The 27147-nt window shown below is 35.8% G+C and overlaps 1 protein-coding gene across 4 annotated transcripts in view; it reads left to right on the top strand.

The window, feature by feature from the left end:
- FNDC3A (fibronectin type III domain containing 3A) overlaps positions 1–27147 on the top strand; it is a 166244-nt gene that overhangs the window by 93166 nt on the left and 45931 nt on the right. For all 4 annotated transcript variants that reach the window (XM_037527309.2, XM_037527311.2, XM_037527310.2 and 1 more), the window contains 6 exons: positions 12030–12267; positions 16746–17015; positions 18082–18140; positions 19878–20035; positions 21409–21468; positions 23710–23848. In XM_037527309.2, the coding sequence (XP_037383206.1) occupies positions 12030–12267; positions 16746–17015; positions 18082–18140; positions 19878–20035; positions 21409–21468; positions 23710–23848 (924 nt within the window). The remainder of the gene's footprint in view (positions 1–12029; positions 12268–16745; positions 17016–18081; positions 18141–19877; positions 20036–21408; positions 21469–23709; positions 23849–27147) is intronic.

Genomic DNA, 27147 nt, shown 5'->3' with positions numbered 1-27147 from the left:
GTTCTGTCCTAATTTATCTTTGTATCCTTCTTTTGATGATATCCAATCACATACCCATTTTTATACCCAAACATGATTACTTGTATGTTCATGCGATGTTTTCCTTTCTCCCATGGTTTGTTTTTTTGTTGTTGTTTGTTTGTTTGTTTTTTTAAAGATTTTATTTATTTATTTATACAAGCACGGGGTACAGTCAGATGTGCAGGAGGGTGAGAGAATTCACCAGAGTCAGAGCGGGAGAAGAGCAGGCAGAAGGACCGAAGCACACTGCTGAGGGGAGCAGCGGGTGGCAGGAGAGGTCTGCGTGCCATGTGGGACCCTTGCCGTGGCTGGGGATTGAACCAGCGCTGCAGAGGCTGAGGGCAGCTACACAGCCCAGCGCTCAACCACTGCGCCACCTGGGAGGCCCTGTTTTTTTTTTGTTTTTTTTTTTAATGCTATTATCTCGGAAATGTTCCCTCATTTCTATCTTTTGAAATTCTACCCACCCTTGAGTACATTGATTAAGTTTTTTAAGTTGTTTGTACCACTTTTTTGGTTAAGTATTATATACCACCACTATTATAATTATATAATATGTGTATATATTTATCCTGTGGGATTTTATGTTCCTTGAGGGCAGGAGTTGCCTTTTAAGTATTTTTGTTCTGTGTTAACAACTAGTAGGTATTTCATAAATACTTTTTAAAATAAGTGAACTTTAGTAATAATCTCAACAGGATTATCTGAGGCTAGTGTGCTACTGTTATCTATCTTTTTTTTTTTTTTTTAAAGATTTATTTATTTTCATTTATTTATTTATACAAGCACTGGGTACAGTCAGAAGTGCGGGAGGGCGAGAGAATTCACTAGAGCCAGAGCGGGGAGCAGAGCAGGCAGACTGATGAAGTACACTGCTGAGGGGAGCAGCGGGCGGCAGGAGAGGTCTGCGCACCATGTGGGACCCTCCTCCGGTGGCCGGGGAGCAGCTGGGGACCGAGCCTGCGCTGCAGAGGTTGCGGGCAGCTTCGCAACCCAGCGCTCAACCGCTGCGCCACCCGGGAGGCCCCTGTTATCTATCTTAGTTTAAGATTATCTTCAGGAAGTGTACTGTTGTCAAGCATACCAGGGTAATCCAGAAACAGAAATCTAGTGTCATCACTATTGAATTAATTTAAGCACCCACTATATAAAACTGTATTCTAGCATTTTAACAAAACTGTCAAAACACCTCCCCTTCTCTAACATACACAATTCTGATTTCAAAAAATAATTTAGAGCCAAGTTCTAGGCACAACTAAGCAACTTTTGATTATTGCCCAAAACTTAACTCATAATCAAAGATAATTTTATAAGGAAATGTAGATAAGAGTTGAACCAAATGTTAAGACACAGATGCCTCTAAGTACTGGTTGTATTTGACTCAGCAGGAGCCAAGTTGTACACACACACTAAACCTAAATAACCATCATTTGTTGTCTCCTTTTAGACTTTTATGCACTGATCTCTCCTTGTGGCTACAGATTTCCTTACCTTCATCTCTTGCTTTACCTCCATCTCTTGCCAATTTCTGTTTCTGAAGGCCAGTGGTGACCCGAGGAGGATCAGATGTTTTTGCTGTTTCATTATGTAATTCAGTAGAGCTGTTAGGATTCAATAAATTTATCCTAAAAAGTTTGGTCAGGCCAACAAGGACTACAAAAATTAAAATACAGTGTTGGGACTTTTTAGATCCATCACTGATGAAATAATAATGCTACATACTTAGGAACATATTGGGGCAGAAGATAGATCTTAATTTAAGGTCAGTATTTAATGAAAGTATCAGAGAAACATAAATCATGATTTACCTAAGATGTATTATCTTACAAATTTGTGCTGTTCCTACCATGGCATTGATAATAATAATCAGGGTATTCAAAACTGAATAGCTTTAGGAGTAATTGGTTCTGTTTTATTCATTTGCAATTTGCAAAGGCCAAACCTGCTATTGAAACTGCCAGTTGTATTATACTTCCTTTGCATTCTTACTCAAAAGTTCTGCAGCTTTGTTTATAATCTTTGTACCGTATTGCTCTAATACTTTAGCATTGTACTTAACAGAATAGGGAAATTGGATAATTTTATTCTGTTGACCTTAAGTTTTTGTTTTTTGTTTTTGTTTTTGTTTTGTTTTGTTTTGTTTTTTGTTTTTTGTTTTTAAGATTTATTTATTTATTTATCCAAGCACTGGGTGCAGTCAGAAGCGTGGGAGGGTGAGAGAATTCACCAGAGCCAGAACAGAGAACAGAACAGGCAGACCAGTGAAATACACTGCTGAGGGGAGCAGCGGGTGCTGCAGGAGAGGTCTGCACGCCATGTGGGACCCTCTCCGGCAGCCAGGGATCGAACCGGCGCTGCAGAGGCGCTGCAGAGGTCGCAGGCAGCTTCGCAGCCCAGTGCTCAACCAGTACACCACCAGGGAAGTTTTGAAGAGAAAGTTGCTATTATAAAAGATACAGACTGCCCATCACTAGAAAACAGTACCTAAAAATTTTTTCCCTTTCCTACCAGTGAGCAAAAATTGCTTTTAAAAGAGACTTAATTTTTTAGTTATACGTTTAACCTTTATTTTGGATCAGAAAAATTGACATCATTTTTTAGAAATTACTACTTTAAGAACAACAGTTTTTATTAGCCATGTCACTTTTATATAAGATACTGTTCAATATGATAGGGAGAACTAACACTAATTAAAATATGTTCAATAGAGGTTAAAAGATACAGCAATATTAATTTTACAAACAATGGGGAGTAATATTTAGCAGTAAAGAACAAATAAAGTTGTATGTCTTAAACTTTTTCTTATAATTATGTAGCTAACTTAGAAAATATGTAAAGGGTTGCAAAAAATCTCATTGAATGCTTCAGTCCAAAGATACTCTATAAACATTTAGTTTATTTCCCTCTATTCTTTTTTCTAATTATAAAATTACAAGCATAACTTTAGACATAATATTAATGAGTTCTATTATTGCAGTTTAACAAATAAAAGGAGAAAGTGTGTGAAGGATTGACATACTGCAGAAAGGCAGGAATGTTTACCAACTGAATTTAGATATCAAATAACAAAACATACAAAAACTATAAAATTCAACTATGAAGCAAATGATTACCACAATACAGGGAACTTAATTTACTGGCAAATACTGTGTCCCGAGAGCATTGCAGCATGAAATAACATTTGATGTTTTTAGTGATGAATTTGCTTACATACAAAAAAAGATGATAAGACCACCAGTTGAGATTCGTTTGAAAAGCAACATCGAAAGTGCTTTCCATTTGCATTTCTTATAATGGCTCCCCTCTTTTTTATAGAATGTTGGTTGTTATGGTGATGAAAGGACACCTAACAGGTAGGGATTATAGATCTCATAATGTGGGAAAAAGACGCCTGTCAGCTTCAGAAAAAGTTTCAGCTTGCTCCATTGAGCTGGACTTAGTATTTCACATTGTCTTTATGTCAGCACATAGCAATGAGGTCAGTAAATTTTTCAAAGATTCTACAAACTATCCTGATAGCAATTGTCTCCTGGGAAGAACAATCAAAAAGATGGCCAACAGAATAAGAGATTGGAAGGTAGGGGAACTTACAAGTGAAGAGAAGATAAAGAGTTTAATAAAAGCTGGACAGAAGGGTTGTAATCATTTACTGATAATGTTGTGTATGTGTGTGTGGTTAGTTATGTAAAGTACCTATCTGTTGAATGAATGGTCAGAAATACATATATTATTGTTTAACAGCTTAAAATTGGAGTGGTTCTGGGTTCAGGGTAAAACCATAGAAGTAGATTGCTAAAAGCAGAGGGTAACAAGTTCTAGGAATTGAGAAAGTCACAGAACCCTTTTTGCTTGGTGTGTTAGTTGGGGGTTGTTGGGAGGGTAGAAATAAGCATTTCAGTAGAACTAATAGACAGCATTTATTGTGGTCATACCATATGCTAGGTGTACTGTTGTCAGTTTTGGGGAGAAAACAGTAAACAAAACAGTTTTGACATGTAATGTATATTGTAGTGGAGAAGACACATACACAGAATAAAATATTAGGTAGTAAATAAATCTCCTTTCTCCTTAGCCCCTTTCAGTTGTGTCTGTGTGCAGTAAATAGAACAGGGCTTTGCCTAATTAGGAAGTGTATGGCAATTGTGGTTTAGGGGTTCAGACTATGCTGCTATCCCTATTTAATTACACTTCACTTTCTAATCTAATTATTATTAACATAGGCTAATTTGGGATTTTTTTTCTTTTCACAATTTGTTGGTTTTATTTTAATCATTACTATGTGTGAACCTTGTTCTGCAATTCAGTGTCTAAGTGGTTGGCCATATCTCAGCAACTGGAGACTTAAGTAGTTTTGAGGGTTTTGGCCTTTCTCTGAAGTTTCCTGCTGTTCAGGTTGTTACTAAATTGGTAGAGTTCTCCATAAGCTTTTGGTATTGATCTGACTCCTTTTTTCCTCTGCTTCTTAGCTTTTTTTCTCTTTTCAATTAATATACACATTAAAAAATTTCCCATCATACATAACCATTTTAAATGTGCACAGTTAAGTGGCATTAGGTACATTCATAGCACTACTGTCCGCCCACAGAACTCTTTTTGTCTAGTGAAACTGAAATGTTGTACCCCCTAATCCAATAATTGTCCAATCTCCTTCCCTCCCCCAGCTTATTTTGTACTTAAATATCCCTTTTCAGCAGAAAAGTTGTTTTAATTTCATTAGTAATTTGGCCATTTCTTTATTAACTAGTGAAATCTGCTGTGTGTTTTGCAATTTTAAAAATACACAGGATTCTGGGCCTCCCCTGGTGGCACAGCAGTTGAGCGCTGGGCTGCAAAGCTGCCTGCTGCCTCTGCAGCGCCAGTTCAATCCCCGGCTGCCGGCAAGGGTCCCACATGGTGCGCAGACCTCTCCTACTGCGCCCGCTGCTCCCCTCAGCAGTGTATTTTGTCAGTCTGCCTGTTCTGTTCCCTGCTCTGGTGAATTCTCTCACCCTCCATGCTTGTATAGATAAATAAATCTTTAAAAAAAAAAAAAAACACAGGATTCTGTGCCTCCCAGTGGCACAGCAGGCTGAGCGCCGTGCTGTGAAGCTGTCCTCAGCCTCTGCAGTGCAGGTTCGATTCCCTGCCAGCCAGGGAAAAAAACCCACATGGTATGGCAGACCTCTCCTGCCTTGCACGCTGCGCCCCTCAGCAGTGTTTTCAGTTTGTCTGCCTATTCTGCTCCCTGCTCTGTCTCTGGTGAATTCTTTCACCCTCCCATACCTCTGGTCTGTACCCCAGTTCTTGTATAAATAAATGAATCCTTTTTTTTTTACAAATTAATTTTTTTTTACATCATTGTTCATTTTTAAACTATTATTTTGCTTTCCTCCACCCCACTCAGGTGCAGTCCCCATAGAGTTTCCTTCACCAATGCATCCATGCACCATCACCTCAATCCCCTGTGCACCTCCCTCCCTCCCTCTGATCCCTGCAGTATGTCTCTTATTTATCATTGTCCGTTTTTGCTTTGTTGTGTTTTGTACTGTTACTATTTTTTTACACTGATGTCTTAAATTTGGTTCTCCTATATTCCTGCTATAAGTGAAACCATCCGATATTTTTCTTTTTCCTTCTGGCTTATTTCACTGAGCATAATTCCTTCTAGTTCCATCCACATTGCTGCAAATGGCATGAGTTTATCTTTTTTGATTGCTGAATAATATTCCATTGTGTATATATGTATGCCACATCTTCTTGATCCAGTCATCAATTTTTGGTCATTTAGGTTGTTTCCAGGTTTTACCTATTATAAATAGTGCTGCAATAAACATAGGTGTACAGGTGTCCTTTTGAATCATTGTTTTTGTGTCCTTTGGGAGATCCCTAGGAGTGGAATTGCCAGGTCGTATGGTAGCTCTATTTTTAGTAGACTGAGGAACTTCCATACAGCTTTCCCTAGTGGTTGGACCAGTTTGCATTCCCACCAGCAATGTAGGAGATTTCCTTTTTCACCACATCCTCGCCAACATTTGTTGTTGCTTGTTTTTTTGATATGGCCATTCTTACTGGTGTAAGGTGGTATCTCAATGTGTTTTAATTTGCATTTCCCTGATGATAAGGGATGTTGAACATTTTTTCATATGCCTATTGGCCATTTGCATTTCTTCTTTGGAGAAATGTCTTTTAAGTTCTTCTGCCTAAATAAATAAATCTTTTTAAAAGAGTAGAGTTAATGTTAGGGGAGGGACTCGTTTTCTTTCAGACTGGAACCCTGGAAAATTTTCATCTCAGACTGTATCCCAGCATCCAAATGTTTGATCTTCATCACCATGGAAATGGTGGCAAAAAGTGAAAGGGGGGAATTGTTAGGGGGAAATGATGTCCTGAGCTAATCCCATACAGGCTTTGTGGACCCCACCCCCACTCCAGACTAAAGCCATCAAGACATTGGGAAAGACAAATCCCATCACCACCAAAGGGAGGGTGGCTGGGACCTGAGGGTGGAGTTGGGCAGCCAGGTTGGATATAAAAACCAAACACCACGTGGGCCTTGGGATGGCTCGCTGTTGCTCGCCTCCTGGTTTCATGGCTCCTGGCTTGTGGCCAGCTCTCAGAGCGCCATTTGGGATTCCTGATCGGCGGGTCGGGTAGGACTCATTTAAAACTTTGTCTCCCACTTTTCTCCCCGAGCTGTACATTTCCTCATTTCCCCTTCCCTTGTAAATAAACCTTTTATTAACCTTTCGCGTGTGCCTACAGTAGAGCATTGATAAGTCCTTTTAAGCGCACGGGTGAGGACCCACAGTCAGGCACCCCGTTTTGTATTGGGGTTGCTCTACAACATTAAGAGGAAGGTAAGCTTTAAAAAAAAAATTAAATGGATAAAAATACATAGGATTCTATGCCCACAAAGTGAGTAAAAACATAGAATTGAAATGAAATTGCCTGAGTTCAAATATTAGCTCCTCCACTAATACCTGTGTGCCCATAGCTACCTATTTGTAGCATAGTTACGAAGATTAAATAATTAACTTACACTTAAGTTATAGAAGATGGCATGAATTTTAAAAATTTACAAACGCCTCAGTACTGTAAATACCAAACAAGAGTTACAGAATAATTGCAATACAAGTAATTGGAAGGAAAGATCACTAAGATTTTAGTACGCATGTAGGGGTTCATATAGAACAATCAAAAGAAAATCTCCCACAGACTCCTATCTCCATATCTCTTCCACTGTTAATTAAATGCTCTGCCTTCTCATCTCAACCCATATACTCTTCTTTTTCATCTAAAAAAGAGACAGTGGGTCTGCTTTTAGCCAGATCCAGTGCTCTCACGAAGTATTAGATCTCATACCCTTTTGCTTACTTAAGGATATTGCTTAGCATTTTTCTTCTCTCTTTTCTCAATCATCAGTTTCTTAATCTCTGATAGATCGCTCTTCTAATTCATATACCAGTGGTTGTAATTGAGCTCACTAAAAACAACAAAGTTTCTTGATTCTGTTATTGTTATAGGACAGGGAGAGGGTCAGCCCAAACCCTGCAAACCTGCCTATTCTAAATGGGTTCTGCCATCCGCCGCAGCAACACAAAACATAGGAGACTTTAATGGGAAGGAACTTTAATAAAACTAGGAAACAATACAGGTAAGGCAAAGAGTCTAGTTTCTAAATGAAGCACCCAAAGTTACCCGTCCCCTCGTGGGTAAAAGTCCATCCAAATGGGATTGGCCCAGAGCAAAGCCCCAAAGCCTGCCACAAGTCTAAAGCATCTTCCAGTGGGGACCCACAGCAAAGGGTCAGAAATAACCAGACAAGCCCGGAAGGAAAAGAGCAAAATCAACATCAAGATAAAAGCTGCCATGGTCACCTCCCCATGGGTCTCACCCACATCTGTGTCACCCAGTCCACGACCAAAAGACAAGCGCAGTTTCTTCACGTGTCTCTAGGCTCCATGCGCCTCCTCCAGGTCTCCTGGCTCCATCCTGCTTCCTTCCTCAGTCTCTTCTGCAGCTTCTCCTCTTCCTGCTCAGCTCCACCCTCCCTTGGGTGGGGCAGGGAACCTCCCCCTTTCCTGGGGACCACCCTGTTGCATTATTACCAGCCACCATCTTATTTAGGTATTCTTCTCTACAGGAAAACGTCACTTTTCCTGTGTAGAGCTGCTGGCTCTAGTTCTCCCTACTTATCTGTTAAACCCACTCCATTGCAGCTTTGCCCCTGTGATTACATCAAAACTGATTTTATCAAGGTCATGACTTCCACACTGTTAAATCCAATAGTCAGTTTAGTCTTCCTCTTGCTTGGCTATAGCAGCATTTGACAAAGTTGATCTTCCCTCCTTGATACACGTCACCAAATTTCCAAATTCCAAACACTATTATTTTTCTTTCTACCTCAATTGGTAGTCCTTTTCCAGTCTTTCCTGAACTGCAACTGGTGTATTTAACTCAACCATTGCACTTAAATGTCTCAGATTTACAAGACTCACATGTCCAAAAAGTAAAATCAAAACCTTTTTCCAAAACATAACATGTTTGTTTTATAGTTTTTCCCCATCGCAATTGTTAATAATACCATCATGTCATAACTACTTTTTCTCACTTCTCTGATGGATTCATTGGCTGACCTTATTCTCCCTTTTAAATATAGACCACTTCTCATGGTCTCTATTATCTCCCTGGTCTAAACCATCAAAACCATCACTATTTTTTGCCTATTTTACTGCAATAGCTTCCTAAATGTCTTCCCTGTTTTTAGGCCCTTGCCCAACACTCTATTCTCAACTCACCAGCCAAAGTCAGCCTATTACATGTGTGGTTATATCAGAATTTGCCAACCTCAGCACTATACATTTAGGCCTGATGACTTTTGATGTTGCAGGAAGTTGTCCTTTGTGTTGTAAAGTACTTAGCAGTATCTCTGGCCTCTGTACCTGTTAGGGGGAAATAATGCCCTGAGTTAATCCCATACAGGCTTTGTGGACCCCACCCCCACTCCAGACTAAAGCCATCAAGACATTGGGAAAAACAAATCCCATCACCACCAAGGGAGGGTGGCTGGGACCTGAGGGTGGAGTTGGGCAGCCAGGTTGGATATAAAAACCAAACACTTGGGCCTTGGGGGCTGGCTCGCTATCCCTCGCCTCCTGGCTTCACCGCTCCTGGCTGGCGGCCAACTCTGAGAGCGCCATTTTGGGATTCCTGATCGGCGGATTGGGTAGGACTCATTTAAAACTTTGTCTCCCACTTTTCTCCCAGAGCTGTACATTTCCTCATTTCCCCTTCCCTTGTAAATAAACCTTTTATTAACCTTTCGCATGTGCCTGCAGTAGAACATTGATAAGTCCTTTTAAGTCGTGGGTGAGGACCCACAGTCAGACACCCCGTTTTGTATCGGGGTTGCTCTACAACAGTTTGGCGCCCAGAGTGGTTTCCAAGTTACACCCGCGGTTGACCACTACATTTTCCCCACCCCCATCTCAGTTATGACAATCAAAAATGCCTCCAGATAGATAATGCCAGATGTCCTCTGGGGCAAAACCGCTACTGTCTGGGAACCAATGACACATCATTCTTCTGCCTAAAACCTTTTTTTTAGGCAGAAAAAAGTTCTTGGAGTTCCTGTTTCATTGAGAATAAATGCCAAAGTCTAAGTCCTCAGTAACCTGCTTGCCCTTACATAATCTGGCCACTCCACCCTCCTTTATCTCTTTTACTGCCTCAATTTCTATCATTCCTTCTCCTTTATGCTTCTCCAGTCTAGCTTCCTGCTAGTCACCTCTACCTTGGGACTTTGTTCTCACTCTTTCCTCTACCCAGAACATTTCCAGATTTCTGCATGCCTAATTCCTTCAGTTTCTTCAAGTCTCTGCTTAGATTTCATTTTGCCAATAATCCTGATCACTATTTCACATTGCAAATTGTCCCCCTCCCACAATACTTCTGATCCTCCTACCTGTTCTGTTTTTCCACCAAATAGTATTTCTAGCCTTGCAACATTGCAGCTAATTTACTTCGTTATATTTATTCCTATTACTAATACTTGTGTTATCCCCACAAATATGTTACTCTCATTTTTTCTCTCTGTTCTAAAATACTAGTTTCTTGTTCTGTTCAAAAGCAAGTTGATTTTTTAGTGTTGTTTTGTTTTTTTTTAATTAGTGGAGGAAGAAGAGTCAACTAGATTTGGAAACAAAACTAAGATTCACATGGTCATAGATTTAAAAAGAAATATGGAAAGATGGTATAAATAAAAGCACAAGATACTAGGTCACTATGAAGATGACTTTTTTAGTATACCAATTTGGCTGGAGTTACGGCGTTCAGAATTTAGTGTAGAAGAAAGTGTAGAATTTAGTTCAGAATTTAGTGTAGAAGAAAGTGTAGAATTTAGTTCAGAATTTAGTGTAGAAGAAAGATACAGTTAAGAAGGTTGGAACCAGATTGAATGCAAGTTTGAATCGTATGGACTATACTCCTCTCTGATAAGGGGGAGGGGGTCATTTAAGACTTCAGTCAGTTGATAGAGGAAAAGTAGTGTATTGTGACAGACATGATTTTACTCTCTCAAAATCCATTCCAAATTCCTTCTAATGTAAGCTAAAGACTATAAAAAAACTGTAATTTCCAGATTCTCTTCAGCTAGCGTTCCAGATATGATTTGGTTTCCCCCAATTATCTGAGGCTTGAATTTCAGAACTGAGGTAAATATGAAATAAAGGTGGGATAAGGTGCATCCACTTTTCTAGCACTGTAGTTCTGGAGCTGGTAGATACAAAAAGACAAATTCATTTTGTCTTTTAGACCCATACCACAATCTAAGAGTAGTTTAATAGACTACTATGTTAATAACAACTATGTTAATAGTATTCTTTCTGAAGTAGTAATCATTTGCTTGTAATTTAAACTTACCTGTACTAAGTAGATTTTATGATTATACTTACTAAGTACATACATGTTTATATACAAAATTTCCTGTAAAACTTGACCTTCCTGGGCCTCCCTGGTGACACAGGGGTTAAAGACACAGTGCTATCAAGCTATTGGCAGCCACTGCAGCATGAGTTAAATCCCTGGCCAGGGAACTGACCCACACAGACCTCTCCTATCTTGCCTGTTGCTCCCCTCAGCAGTGTATTTCAGTAGATCCGCCTGTTCTGCCCCCCACTCTGTCTTGTAAATGCTCTCACCTCCTGCAACTCTAGCCTACACCCCAGTTCTTGTATGCATAAATAAATAAATCTTTAAAAAAAAAAAAAACTTGACCTTCCTGTAAATACCAGAATTTCCCTTTAAACATTTTCATCATTTTCTGTTTCCATAGAAAAGTTAATTATTAACCATTTCCTTTATCTTCATAGGGTAAGGGCTCTATTTTAGTAGAGGGATTCCTAATTTTGTGATAAAATCTCCTATCTTAAAGCTTTCCTGAATATCTTTGCAGCTCCAGTGAGTTTAAAAGGAAATAAATCTATCATTTTTTCCCCTTCAAATAAGCTATAAAAATTGTCCTGGTCATGGTCACAAGTTGCTCTTACAAATACGGATTCAGTCCTCCCCCCATTTCTATTTCACAATTTGTGCTCTTTTTACAATTTTTCTTCCCTTCATCCCCCATACATAATAGGGAAAGGGGAATTAATTTCTGACCCTATTATATCTAAAACAAAAATTCATTAGCGTCTGTCTTTATTTTTACTGCATTGCTAAATGCACAGGCATAACACATTTTTTTTATTTTATTTTTATATTCCCCATACAATTGCAGCCCCCTTATTTTGACTCCAACCCCTCCATAACACATTTTTATTTAATCTTCTTGGTGTTTGAAAATTTACATACCACTGTATGACAAAAACTACTTCATGTTGTTCAGTGTTCATTCATATGTATTTAATAAAATCTTTTCATGTAATTTGTAAAATTTCTTAACTTCTAATGCTGAAAAAAAAAGTCTTACTCTAACGTTTCAAAAGAATTGCTTACATTCGTAAACGTTGTATCCAATGTTTATTTTGTAGGTTATTGAAGACAATGGTGTTCGAAGAGTAGTTGTGGTTCCTCAAGCACCAGAGTTTCATCCTGGTGGTCACACAGTCATACACCGTTCTCCACATCCTCCTCTGCCTGGTTTCATTCCTGTACCAACCATGATGCCCCCTCCACCACGCCATATGTACTCACCAGTGACTGGAGCTGGAGACATGGCAACACAGTATATGCCACAATATCAGTCTTCACAAGTATATGGAGATGTAGGTAAGACATCTAAAAATATTCCTGTTTTATGGAGTTGACTGATTTTTTCTTGACTATGATAGATGCTATTGTCACATAAAAGAAACAACAAATGGCAACTATTTCACAATCATTCTGTTACCCAGGAAATGTGTTAAGCATTTCATCATTATGATGAGCTTCAAGGTAGAAAACCAAAAAGGGAAATAATTTATTTTATGCAGCAATATGTAGTAGAGCCACATTCAAGTAAGAGCTCCACTACTCTGACTTGTGTAGGCTGAAGAAAATTTTCAGCCAGAAATAGTCAATATATTGTTGAAATTTAATGGCTTTGATGCCACTAACCAAAGTTGCTAGGTGCTTATTTCCATTGGGACAAAAAAAGTGAGAAAGCCTCTAAGAGAATTTAATAAATCATTAGGAAGAATAGACAGCCATCCACATCAAAGAGTGAGTGGTCTTAATCTTTCCCATGACTTTAAATAACTTCTCTACTGACAAATCTTTATCTTTAGCCAAAATCTCACCGCTGAATCCCAGACTTATATTTCTAACTGCCGCTTGTTAACTATGCCTAAATGTCTTATAAGTCTCAGTTACAGCAGTTCTAAAATACAAATTTCATTTGTAGAACCTGCTTTTCTGTCATCATCTCAATAGATAGTCCAGCTGTCTGCTCTGTTTGCACAAATGAAAATCAGATGACCACATTTGATTCCTCCTTTTTCATAACTTGGTAGCAGTTTTAATTTCAGTACTTTGCCAAACTTATCTCCTCTTTCTTCACTGCTACATGAATCCAGTCTACAATCACCTCTTGTCAGGACAACTGAATCAGTAGCCTTTCAGTTGGTTTTCTGCTGTTATCCAGACCATCCAGACTCAATTAGAGTAATCATTTTAAAATATAGATCTGGTTCTCCTATTTTAAAGGAGCCTCAGTGACTTTCTGTTGCATTTAGACTAAAATCCTTAACTCTCCCCCAGACCAGGATTTCCCCATCTTAGCATTCTTTGTTGTGACTTTACATGTACATTATAGAATGTTTAGCAGAATCCCTGCCATCTACCCACTAGATAGATGCCAGTAGCACACAATTCTAGCCCTCAATACTCACCCAGTAGTGACAATTAAAAATAACCTCCAGACATTACTGAATGACTACTAGCAACCAAGATTGACTGGTTGCAAACCACTGTCCTATAAAGGTCCTGCCCTGTAACCTCTGCCTGCCTTGTCCCACTTGGCCCTACTGTCTTTCCCCTTGAGTTTTTAAAACTTTCAAGTTCTTTCTTGCTTCAAGGCCTCTGCATGTGTTCACACTGCCAGGAATTTTCTTCCTCTTTGATGAAAGGCTCCTTTTTTTCTCTTCAGATTTCATCTTTCAGCGGGACCTTCCCTGACCTTACCTTATCAACCTCTAGGGTTGACACCAGCTGTTTCTTTTGCAAAACTTAATAAAATTTGATTTTTTTTTTTTGTTGTTTATGTCTTTCTTACTTCTTTAACTCTAAAACCCTAAGGACTGAAATTTGTTTTGTTCATCACAGTTTCCCTTGCACTTTAGCAGTACCAGTGGTTTATGGTTTAGTAAATTTGTAGAAATAACTCTAAATACAAAATTTAAGTTTTGCAGCACAAATGTAAGCAGTAGATACATACATATCATATCAATTTTTTAAGACTTATTTCTGTTGCACACACAATACGTATTAATTCCATACATCAGGGTAAAGTTTGGGTTTCTGAACTTCTAACAGATTTCTACATTGAGACTCATGCAATGAACACAGTTTTGAGTAGCCAGAATTTGTATATTACAAATCAATCTCTTCTGTTTTATTCTAATTCTGACTTATTTTTTAAATTTGAGAAAATTATAAGAAAAAACTAGATACTATAATTAACACAATTTTGCATTGTTAAAAACACATTATCTAATATCTGTGTATTCAAATGTGAAAAAATGATTTACAAAGATGTGAAGGAAACTAGCCACCCAATGATGTAAGACAAGAGTCATTATATAAGCCAAGGAATCTACCACTGGATCCTAATAACTAGACATTAGATTTATAATCAGAAACTGCCTGTATGACCCCTTTCATGCACATTTTGTATAGATCCCAAAAGAGGTATCTAATCCAACATTTCACTCAACAATAGTATTGCACCTGAACTTTGCCAAACAACATGCTCATACATGTGTTATCTCACTTAACCCTCAATAAAATTTGACAAAATAAAGATTTAGAAACTGAGACTCAGAAATGTTAAACATTTTCTGCAGGGTTACAGCTACTTCATTCCTGAGGGTTTTAATCCTTTCAGATAAAATTCCTGCTCTGTTTACTACAACCTATTTTTATTTTTCCCATATGGTTGTTTTATCATTTTATTTAAGAATAAATGAACTATAAAAACATTTAGATAACTATTTAAAAAAATATGAACTAATTACATTACAGTTTTTTCTTTTTGTATTGAGAGATAATTCACATAATACAAATTCACTGTTTTAAAGTATACAATTCAGTGGTTTTTAGTTTGTTCAATAGAGACTATAATACTTCCACTGATTACAGAATGTTTCTATTTTCCCAACAGTCAATCCCAATTCCCGCTTCTCGTCCATCTCCTAATCTAATTTCTATCTCTATGGATTTGACTTTTTGTAGATATTTCATGTATATGTACCTACAATATGTATATTTGATCTAAATGTTCATATAATATAGATCTTATGGGCATAATTTTATTTATCCCTTCATTAGTTAATGGACATTTGTTTACAATGTTTTGTATAGACATGTTTTCTCTTCTTAGTGTATACATAAGAGTGGTATTGCTGGCATATGTGGTATTCAGTGTTTAACTTTTAAAATGCAAAACAGTTTTTCCACAGTGACTCTTTCACATTGCCCTCAACAATGTATGAGGGTTCTAATTTTTCCATATCTTTTCCAAAACTTACTGTCTTTTGATTATAGCTATCCTGGTGAGTGTGAAGTTTTTTTATGATTACAATTTTGATTTACTTGTCTCTAACAACTGAGCATTTTTTTATTTCCTTGTTGGCCATTTGTGTATCTTCTTTGGAAAAATGTCTATTCAAATACTTCACCCATTTTTTAATTGGATACTTTGTCTTTATGTGTTGAGTTTAAAGATTTTTTTCTTATGTTCTGGATGCAAGTCCCTTACCAGATAACTGATTTGTAGATATTTTCTCCCTTTTTGTCTTTCTGCTTTCCTGATGGACTCCTCTGATAAAAAATTTATATTTTTTATGAAATCCAATTTACTTTTCTTTGATTGCTTTTGGTTTATAACTAGGAAACTTATAATCCAGGAATATGTAGATATATACCTGTTTATTTTTGTGAGTTTTCTAGTTTTAGCTCCTACATTTAAATTGTTGAGTCATTTTGAGTTCACCATTATATGGTGTAAGATGGAGATACAGATTCATTCTTTTACATGTACATTCTTATACAACTTCTATGTTTCTTATTCTAATGGTATTGTGGATATCTTTATATAATACTCCAGAATATTATATGATTTTCTTAAGCACTAACAGTTTTCTTTGCTGGGACATTTGAGACTTAAAATATTTTTCTTGTTACATATTTTAAAATTCTAAGGACAATTGATTTGACAATATTGCTTTTATTATATTGCTTGGTTTTTACTAAAATGAATGCATTCTTCTGAGTCACAGCCTTAAGTTTACAATATCTGAAGATATAATTCTTTGTACCTTGATTCTGTTATTAGTAAACAATTACACTTGTTTCTTTTTTTTAAAAGATTTATTTATTTATGCATACAAGAACTGTGGTGTAGGCCAGGGGTTTGGGGGAGTGAGAGGATTCACCAGAGACAGAGTGGGGAACAGAACAGGCAGATGGACTGAAATACACTGCTGATGGGAGCAGCAGGTGAGACAGAAGAGGTCTGCTGCGCCATGTGGGCTAGCTTCCTGGCCAGGATCAAACAGCAGTGGCTGGCGATAGCTTGAGAGAGCTGTGTCTTTAACACCTGTGCCACCAGGGAGGTCCTCCACTTACTTCTTTTTGCTAATTCCTAAAATTGTATTTTTTGGTGATGATTTACTTTTTTGAGTCATAGGGGAATTTGGGCAAGTGGTAGTTTTCTTTTTATGTTTCATATTTTAAGTTAAGATGTTAAATGCAGTGGCTACAAAAAGAGTAAAAGGAAAACATACACACCTCAGTTCAGGTCTTATTCCCCACCGATGGTAATAATAGCATTCTCAAGAAGATGAAGAAATGTCTCTCTAAATGAGAGAGAGAGAAATGATAGGTAAGTCACAAGATTTGGTTATGTCAGTGGGGACACAAATAGCTTTGTTTTGCGAATTACTCTTCAAGTGTTTTATATAGTTTTTTTAATGATGTGTTTCCTATTCTTTTCTCATTCCATAAATGTACTTAGAGAAAATGATCTTTTTTTTATTTTTTCTTCCTAGATGCTCACTCTGCACATGGAAGGTCCAACTTTAGAGATGAAAGATCTAGTAAAACATATGAACGTTTGCAAAAAAAGTTAAAGGATCGTCAAGGAACACAGAAAGATAAAATGAGTAGTCCACCATCATCACCCAAAAAATGCCCTTCTCCTATAAATGAACATAATGGAGTTATAAAAGGGCAGAATGCTAGTGGTGTAAGTGCAGGATCAGCTAAGAACAAGTCAGGGAGAGGGAAAGGTGGTGCACAAATTGATACAGAAATTGAAGGTAACTATTTACAATATTCAACTATTGTTGGTATTTGAAATCATTATTTAAACTACTAAAAGTATATTGTACTAGCTGTTCTGACATTTCATCATGCCCCAAAAATGGATAGACTAACAGACACACTATGTGAGGAAAAGATTTAGAACCTAAATTTTTACTATGCTGCTACATTTTATAATTCAGGAAAACTCATGTAGTAATTTCATCTATGTCGTAAATTTTACCAACCAAGAGAAAATTTCTGTTTGATAGGAAAACTCAGATAAAATTCAACCAGATTCTATTTCTTCTCTTTTTGTACCTTTGATAAGGCTGTGCTGGATTTTATCAAATTATTTATTTTTCCCTTCTCTATGTTAAGTGCCTGATAGCAACTAGTGACGGCATTCACAGTATTCTCTATTTTTTTCTTCAAAAGATGTTTTCTATTAAAATGTTCCCATTTCCCTTGGATACTTCCCCTAACCTGTGACTTCTGCCATATGAGCACTACTTCTTTTTCTAGATTTTAATGCTATAATGAACTTCTGGCTTGTCTACTAACATATAGCAAAATGTTCTCCCGTATTTTTGAAACTTAGTCATTCTTTCCCATTACTGATGTTTAAGAAAAGTTAAAGTTTCAGGCACATTAGGGGTGGCTAAAAGTTATGGTCAAGCCTATAATACTCCTGTTTTGGGACCCACAATTAAGACATGTCATGAAACAAATACTCAGTTAACTTCTCATTAAGTTGATTGGCAAAATTGATTGAAAAAAAGATTGGAAAATGAGAATTTTCTAGAGAGAAAGTAATTTTTTTCAAATCTGAATAAAAAATATAAGAAAAGTATATTGAGTGGTTTAGCTATATCATATACTATAACTAGTAATTATAATTAAAATGGCAGTAGAAACTACAACAGAATAATGCTGAAAAGCCACACATCACTGACTATTTAACTGAAAAGTAGAAAATAAAATACTTAAATACCCCCTTAGTTTCAGAAGACATACTGTGGAGGGAGAGGGATGATTGCATTTAAGTTAATTTTTTTAATATTTAAAAAACTTTTTTTTAAGAAAAAGATGAAGAAACTAAAGCTTTTGAAGCACTTCTTTCCAACATTGTCAAACCAGTGGTGAGTATCTCCTGTATTTTCTTGACATTTGTATTCACTATATTCAATCAGATTTTGGTGTATTTTTATTCAGGTCTTACTTAAAACTTAACTGTACATAAGGAATGTGAGGTCAGTAATGGACTGATACTGATCTGGTATTAAGAAAGAGATGTTTTGAGTAAAGCAGGATAATCAAGCAAGAATTCATTTTTTAAGCAAAGATTTTTTTTTCTCAAATTTTATTGATTTGGCAATCATTTACTTAACTATATAATTTTGGGAGTACAATTTTCACACCAAAGTGCATGAACATGCACATGCTTCACTCATCCTCCACCAAGTTTCAATGCAAGTATACTATCACTTTCCTTCTCCCACCCTATTCTGCCTTCCCCTAACCTCCTGTGATAACCAGTATATTTTTCAGCCTTAAGAATTTTTCGTTGTTAAATAAGAATTTAATATATGCTAAGTGACACTGCAGATAGCTGCAATTCTCAGAACCCATTTATATGATTTTCATACAAATTATATCTAATTATCTCCAGGTGAAAATGAGTTAAAAAAAAAATCAAAGAAAGGTAATATTCCCAGCACTTTTATAAGTGTAGATGAATTAGGAGAATTAGAAAAAGATGGCAGCAAACATGGCTAATTAAATAGTCTGCATTTCTTTTTTAATTCCCTTCATATTTTTTAAAATATCCTTGCAGTCCTAGTAGGGATGTATTAATATAAATTGAATTTTGTTAACCCATTAAGACCACAAAGGGTTCTTTACTAGTAATCAAAAGAAAGGTAAATTAAACTTCTCTGAAACTGTAAGATCCCTTTTCTCAGTAAAAAGCTATACAAACAAATATTTATTGCAGCATTAACAAAATTAAAATAAAGGAATGCATAGATAAGTTGGGTATTTTTGCATAACATGATATAGTCATTTCATAAGAATATAGTTTTGAAGACTGCAAAATGCTTTGGAGGGGGCAGGGAAATGCTGGAGATTTATTTGGACACCATGATTACGGTCTTCTGGAAAAAAGACTTTAGGGAAAGGCTGTAAAGAAAAATCAAAATATTATAGCAGTTCAGATTAGTCATTTTCTTTCTTTGCTTATTTGTAAAAGCTGTACTACATTTTAAAAGCAAACTTAAGAGAAATGCTAGTGATTAAGACTGAATCCTAAATATTAATGTTAATTCTTAAAGTGGAAATAAATCTTTTTTGTACCCTCTCCAGTTTAATTTTAATCATGCCTAAAAGTTTGGGTTTCCTTTCATTCCTATTTCAGTTCATTCATATATGCAATTCATCAGAATATGAATTATTTCTTTTGTCTTTATGAAAAAGGTGTGATATGTTGGTTTGGTTTTTTTTCCACTTTGCTATGCCTTAGCAATCTTTCTATGTCATTACATTATTCTTTGAAGAGGTACCATTATTCATTCAATCAAAATATGTATTTATTGTGTGCCAATAATTAAAAAATATATGATCACCTATGAAAGTAAAGTGATAAATACAGAAATGGAGTAATATGATCCATTACTGAGATAGGGAGTAATATTAAATAGGCAAATAGGAAATCTCTTGGGAGAGGTAAAGCAGAACTAATAAGACAGGTTTCTATTTGTAAGCCGTTTTATTTTAGTAGATAACATACATTTTATTTAATCCTGAAACCTTAAGATTTTTAATGTTTGTTGTACACATTACATTTGTCTTAAGAGCTTTTAAATATTATGTTTTTGCAGGCATCAGACATCCAAGCACGGACTATAGTTCTTACTTGGTCACCACCTTCCAGCTTCATTAACGGTGAAACAGATGAGATTACTGTACCAAATCTCTATGGTTATGAAATTCTAGTCTCTAGTACGGGAAAAGATGGGAAATATAAAAGCATATATGCGTAAGTATTTGTGTTTTACTCCCTCCTATTATGTAAATTAACAGTTTATTGTAAAGAGTTTAATACTAAGTATATTCTATTTTTCCCTGTTCATGCTTTTATTTTGAATCTATAAATCTGAACAACAGTGATAGTGATTTCATTGTAAATAGCACAAATGCTAGCTGGTATGCATTTTTGTCTACAATCCCTTGAAATAATCACTTTCATTGGCCACCTGCAGCTTAATTTTTCAATAGACTCCTTAATAGATGTTTTTCACTATGTATTCTTGAGGCATAAAAATAAATTATAGTAACATATGGTAATAATAATGTCCAATCTCCTTCTCTCTATTGAGATGTCCTCCTGTTCACTTGTTTTCTCAAAAGAGACAAACCTACCTAAGTGGTAGATAGAGAATAACAGGCCATTAACATAAAGGTTTCTTTTGTGATAACGGATGCTTGCTAAGAGGAAGAATTTATCTCCATTTGCAGCCTGACTAGAGAGCACAAGGAGAACATTAGTCATCTCCTTTACCCTTTACCAATTAAGGTCTCTCTCTAAGGATGTTACTGCAGCTGCCCAGTTCATTAAAGTGCACATCCATCAGTGAGAAATGTTTTCTTTCTAATAATATGTATTGGCTTAGATTTGAGAAATAGGAGGGCAAGGATGGGTAGGGGGTGTGGGAAAGAAGTCCATGAAGTGGCAAAGAGAGAAAATTGCATTAAAAGAAATGAAAGATTGATTAAAAAGGGAAATAAAAAGAACAGGCCGATTTTTGGCTACATACCCAAATAATAGTTTTATCAAATAATTTATATGATATATCCTTTTGAAAACATAATAGTGGTCATGGGAAGTGCTTTCCTTTATCACTTTTTTTTAATCTACTCAGTAAACTAACATTTTAAACAAAGTTCCATGTTCTAATAAAAGGCAGTAGCAGAATCTTTGTTAAAATGTGGTAGTTTTGCTTTCAGTATATATATGTTGGCTTAGAATTTTTACTCTGTACAAGTGGATATTTAATTCATTGAAATGGTTCCATTTCTTCAGTAAGCTAAATATTTCCCCTAAGTACTCAAAAAAAAATCTGACATATAATTGGTTTTAGCACATCTTTTTGTCTTAAAGTGGTATTCCAAAAGATATGCATTATATACACTATAGTTGGGGATACTTCATGAAATTAAACTACTTATTTTACCAACTGTAACTACACTGAGATTTCACTAATGTGGAATTTGTGTAATCAGGGTCTGTGCCAAACAAGTACAGACCCTGATTATACAAAGTATGAAGTATCCCCAACTATACTGTATATAATGCATATCCTTTGGAAATCCTTTATCAAACAATGAAATGTTTGTTTTTTTTTCCCCCAGAGGAGAAGAAACAAGTGTCACTTTAAATGATCTCAAACCAGCTACGGATTACCATGCAAAGTAAGGAACTCTTACAGGTTGCTTTTTTATGACATAGCATAGTTTTTTGTTGGAATTTTTTGGGATTTTTCTTTGCTGGTTTCTTAAGACTCCAGAATATCACTTAAACGTGGACTTTGGTTTTTCTTGATATAATTATTAACACTCTCTGCTCCACCCCCCCAAAAAAATTACCCAAATGTTATATCAAAGAGTTAATCACCCTCTTGTAGAACTTAGTGATTGTAATGAATGTACAGATAATGTCTATGATAATTTAGCACTAAAAAATTGTCCCAACTTCAAAACTTTTAAAGACAGAATCGTAAATAATACTTGGTTTGTACTTATATATTTTTACTACAGCCAATTTTAGAAAGAGTTTGGCATCTTAAAACTCATAGTATTTCACAGTATTATTGGGGGCAACTTAGATACTGTTTTACTTTTTATTACAGTTTACCAAAATTTTATAGACTCTAGGGCCTGCCTCCCCAGCTGGGACTAAATATAATGCATTTAGTCAGTCACCTCCACTTTTTTTTTTTTTAAAGATTTATTTTTATTTATTTATACAAGCACTGGGTACAGTCAGAAGCGCGGGAGGGTGAGAGAATTCACCAGAGCCAGAGCGGGGAGCAGAGCAGGCAGAAGGACCGAAGTACACTGCTGAGGGGAGCAGCAGGCGGCAGGAGAGGTCTGCGTGCCATGTGGGACCCTCCTCCAGTGGCCAGGGAGCAGCCGGGGATCGAAACGGTGCTGCAGAGGCTGCGGGCAGCTTTGCAACCCAGTGCTCAACGGCTGCGCCACCAGGGAGCCCTCCACTTTTACTTTTTTTTTTTTTTTTAAGATTTATTTATTTATGCATACAAGAGTTAGGGTACAGGCCAGAGATGCGGGGTGTGAGAGGATCCACCAGAGACAGAGTGGGGAACAGAACAGCAACCTGACTGAAATACACTGCTGAGGGGAGCAGCAGAGTGAGACAAGAGGTCTGCCTTGCCATGTGGGTTTCTCCCTGGCCAGCCGGGGATCAAACTCATGCTGCAGAGGCTGTGGTAGTGTGGTGCTTAACCCCATGTGCCACCAGGGAGGTCCAGCCTCCACCTTTTTTTTTAAAAGAACTTGTGATTGGGATTATTTCTATTAAACTATTAAGTCTTCCATTATACATCCTATGGATGAATTGAAAGTATTGTCTAACCTAGTGTTTTTCAAATTGCGGATTGCAACCATGGAGTCATGAAATTTATTTTGTGGGTTACAGTCCTCATTTTTTTTTTATTTTTTCAATTTAGATATAATTGATACATAACATTAATTTCAAGTATACAGCATCATAATTGTTCAATAGTTGTATTGAACAATATTGTATTTATATTGCAAAATGATCACCATCTTTAAGTCTAGTTAACATTCTTCATACATATATTGTTGAAAAGTTTTTCATTGTGATAAAAATTTTTAGGAATCACTTAGAATTTTCAAATATATAATATAATTTTATTAACTAGAGTTCCTATGTCAGCATTTATCAGTATATTACTCCTAGCTTCAGGATACTTTTTGAGGGGAATGAAGAGGGGAGAGGATGGTGTATATATAAATTGCAAAGGCATATTATGTCACAATTATGTATTTCTTAACGAGTTACAATAAATAAAAGATAAATGCCACTAATACAAAATATGCTTTTTTTTTTTTTTTTTTTTTTTGCTTTTACATACTTTTTTTTTTTTACTTCTAATATGTGTATTTTCTCAATAGAACATTTAGAGGGCTAACTGGCAAGTGCTTAAAGGTGATGCTATTAAAGATAGAATACAGTGATTCTTCAGATTAAAACTTTTTTTGTTTTCTTAATGGTCATCAAATCACGTTTTGATAAAATGTGGTAATATCTCAGCAACTTCCTGATAAAAATTAAGTGTTAAATAATGATGGCCAATACTGGTAAGAACTAAGTTGTTACTAAATTTGACCATTTTAAATGTTAATCAGGCTAAATAATGCCATATTGATTGTTTACACTTTTTTGTTTCTCAGAGGATATAACCATTAACAAAATGTGCTAAAAAGCAATAAGTTAATCCAGTGAAAACTGCATTAAGACAATAAAATACTGAGCAATTTTAAGGAGTAATACAATCATGTATATCCATGAAAGTGCTACACTTTTAAAAATACATTTGATCTACATTTCTTAAAATGTGATTATAAATTGTCCTCTAAATCATATGAAACTTTATTTTATTGCCATAGAGTCCAGGCAGAATACAATTCTATAAAGGGAACACCTTCAGAAGCAGAAAGCTTTACGACTTTGAGCTGTGAACCTGACATACCTAACCCACCAAGGATAGCTAATCGGACCAAAAATTCACTCACTTTGCAGTGGAAGGTAAGAATATTCTCTGTTTTCCTTGGATTTTTTGTTTGTTTGTTTGTTTGTTTTTTTAATTTCAGTTATTTGGGAGAAAAAAAGAACTTGATGCTCTCATTCTTTACAGATATTAATTAGGCATTTGTTCCTTATATATTAAAATAACACTCTTACCTGGTTTTCTTACTATCTATAGCAGAAGGTTAGCAATGTTTATTACACTGGACGTGTGGTAAGTTTGAGAGTCACAATAGTGACAATACCATACATAGAATTATTAATTCAAATACCACAGGCAGCATGGTCATTGGTGAATTGGTGACACCATTTTCTGAAGTGATTGTAGATCTTGGTAAATTTCTGAACAAAATTAAGTATAGTCTTTCCTTAATTGCACAGTAGCATTTTTGGGGAAACTAATAACTGTTAAAATCATACACAAAAACCTTATAAAGTACAATTGCCATTTTGATAATTTGGTCATTACAAACAGATATTCCACTTACATGAAATCCAGTAAGGCATTCAAAAATCCTGGGGGAAGATAGTTTGTTAGCCCTCATTTTCTGTATTAGATGCTTTCTATAGTTGTAAGTACTGTTAGTACACATAAATTACACGGGGCGGGGCGGGGGGGGCGGTGTGTGGGTGTGTGTGGTAAGCATTGCTAATTTTATTTATGTCACTTAGAATAGCATTTTATTTATTAATGTGACTGGGCTTTTTGGTAGCACAGTTGGCCTTTCATAAAGGTTGGGATTTATGTGGGAACTGCTCTTTGTTCTGAAGCTAATTAAAATTGAATTTTGAAATTTCTGTCTTTAGCAGTATCATAGCAGGCCTGTATAAGATGTAGACAGTGCTGCTACTTAGTTACCCCATATATAGGTTGCCAGGCTTCTAGAAATGCCTGTGTACACACACACAGTAAGCAACATAGTTGGGGAAAGATATATTGTTATTGGAAAAGACTGGAAGGATTATTAGATAATTTGTTTAACCCGTAGCACAAGATTATATGATAAACATAATTATTACTTCATTTTAAAGTTGAAGAAATTTGGTTTAGAGTACTCTAGTGACTGAAATATCAAATATTTACACTCTGCTGCCTCATACAATCTTAAAAACATTATTGTAGGAGTCAACATGGTATGAGAACAGTGGCTTGAGGTAGCAAGTGAAAGAAGTTTTTACCAACTGATACTGTTTAGAATTACCAGTGTGTGGTAATGATTAAAAAACTGACTGAAATTGATTTCTAACTTTCCTTTATTGCTAATATAACTGAGCAGACTTGTATTGCTTAGCCCTTGGAATACTGCTTTGTAGGAATACTCATTTTGTGTCAGATAAACGAAATTAATTTCTGCTCCACTCTTGATAACTATGTAGAACAACTTATTGGACTCTAAAGCCTCCACTTCCTCCTTTGTGCAGCTCAGAAAATAGTATTTCATAGAGTTGGTAAGAAGACTAAATGAGATTAGGTTAAAAGACTTAGCACAAAGTCGTTTCCCCTCTAACTCAAAGAAAAGCTGGAGTCATGGGTTAATCAAAGTAGACATTTGAACATCCTCATAAAAATAGAAAAAAATAGGCAAAGTACATTTGAGACCTTAGCAACTAGACTAGAAGGGGGACATTATCTCTGGGAAAATGTATTTTTACACCCCTCATCTCTGTAGCTACTTGCAGTCTTCCTTTGGATTCCCTTCCTCTGCTCCCTTTTCATTGTAGACACTTTGAACTGCCTGTGCAATGCCAATCAGTGAGCTTAAACTCTAACTTAAATACAAAATTCTGGTCATGCTAACCAATTAAAAATTACAATTTTAATACACAAGATCTGTGTTAATGTTGAGCAAATATTTTGGACCTTTGTGTTATTAAAAACTTGTTATTCCACAGTAACATACAGGGGGAGGCGGGGTGGGGGGGGGTGGGATCCTATCCCCCTACCCTGTGCTTCCAAAATAAAGGCATGTAAATTTTCAGCATAAAAAGCAAAAATTATCTGAAAATTACATTTTGTGATTCATCAAACCTAGTCTTTCCTTCCCTTTATTTTGTGATTTATAAACAGACTTTCCTAACTTTTAACCTTTTGCTTCCCACCCACCTACAGTTTATATGTACTATAAACACTGCTAAAACTATATTCATTGTTCCAAGATATCAGTATTATATCCTCAAAACAAAAATCTGAATTGTGTTTGATTTCTATAAAACCATTAATGGAAATATTGGGCCTGGCAGCTTACAACTGCACAAAACACAACTGCTATTGCTAATTCCTAATAAAGCCTCATCTTGGAATGTAGTCAGGAAGGAATATAATAGTCATAAGGAAAAGTTTAAAAAAAATACACATAAATCAGCCCAGTTCCCCTTTTTCCTGCTCAATTAGTGTAGTAGTCAGTGAAACCACCTGCTTCTAGGAAAATTCGTAGTACGTATCATGCTCAGTACATGAGCAGTGATAATTTACCAAAGAAATCTCTCAATTTCTGTTGGTCTTATGGTCAGAGGCTTAGATGTAATTCCTGTTTCCTTCCTACTACTAATTATGTGGCCTAATCAGATATATTGATTTATTATTACTTGTTCATCTGTAATATGTTTTCTCTCCTTCAGAGTGTTGTTTTGAAGATCAAATAAAGACTTTTAGAAAAATAGTGACACAAATGACATAAAAGATGTTCCAAGTGAGGATTGAAAATATGGATAAAACCCACTGAGAAAATGAAGGAATTCTTGGCACATTTACTTGTCCTGTAATAATAAATTTTTGAGGAAAAATAAATAAAACTTGCTGCTTACATAGTTGGTAATATTTTAGAAAGCTGTTTAGAATCCAGAAAATTATAGTTCTTCTTTGGACCATTTTGAAAGTTAAGATTTCTTAATTTGGTAAAAGGAATCTTAGCACAATTTCTTCAGATTGGTTGAGGTTATTATTAAATATAGTAGTGATCAGTTCTGCGTCTAAATGAGACTAAGGAAATAGTTTGAAATAGGGGAAAGAAAATTCAATTAAAGATAAAAGTTCTTCACTATCTGATTTACTCATGGTAGATAAAGAAACAAACCAATATGAATGAATGAACAATAATAAAAGTCTTTTAGACTACAAGAACAAAATAGTGGTCACTAGAAGAAGGAAAGGGAGAAGCAGGGTAGGTAAGTGGAGTTAAAAAGGTCAATTGTATGATGATGAGCATATTGTAGTAATACAAATGTCTAAATCTGTATGATGTTATAAACCATTGTTACTTAAATTTAAGAAAGAAAGATGATTTAAAAAGTCTTGAATT

Source organism: Talpa occidentalis, unplaced genomic scaffold (assembly GCF_014898055.3).
Source record: "Talpa occidentalis isolate TD23 unplaced genomic scaffold, MPIMG_talOcc4v2.1 talOcc4.5, whole genome shotgun sequence".
NCBI lineage: Eukaryota > Metazoa > Chordata > Mammalia > Eulipotyphla > Talpidae > Talpa > Talpa occidentalis.
This window is presented reverse-complemented; position numbering and strand designations above follow the sequence as displayed.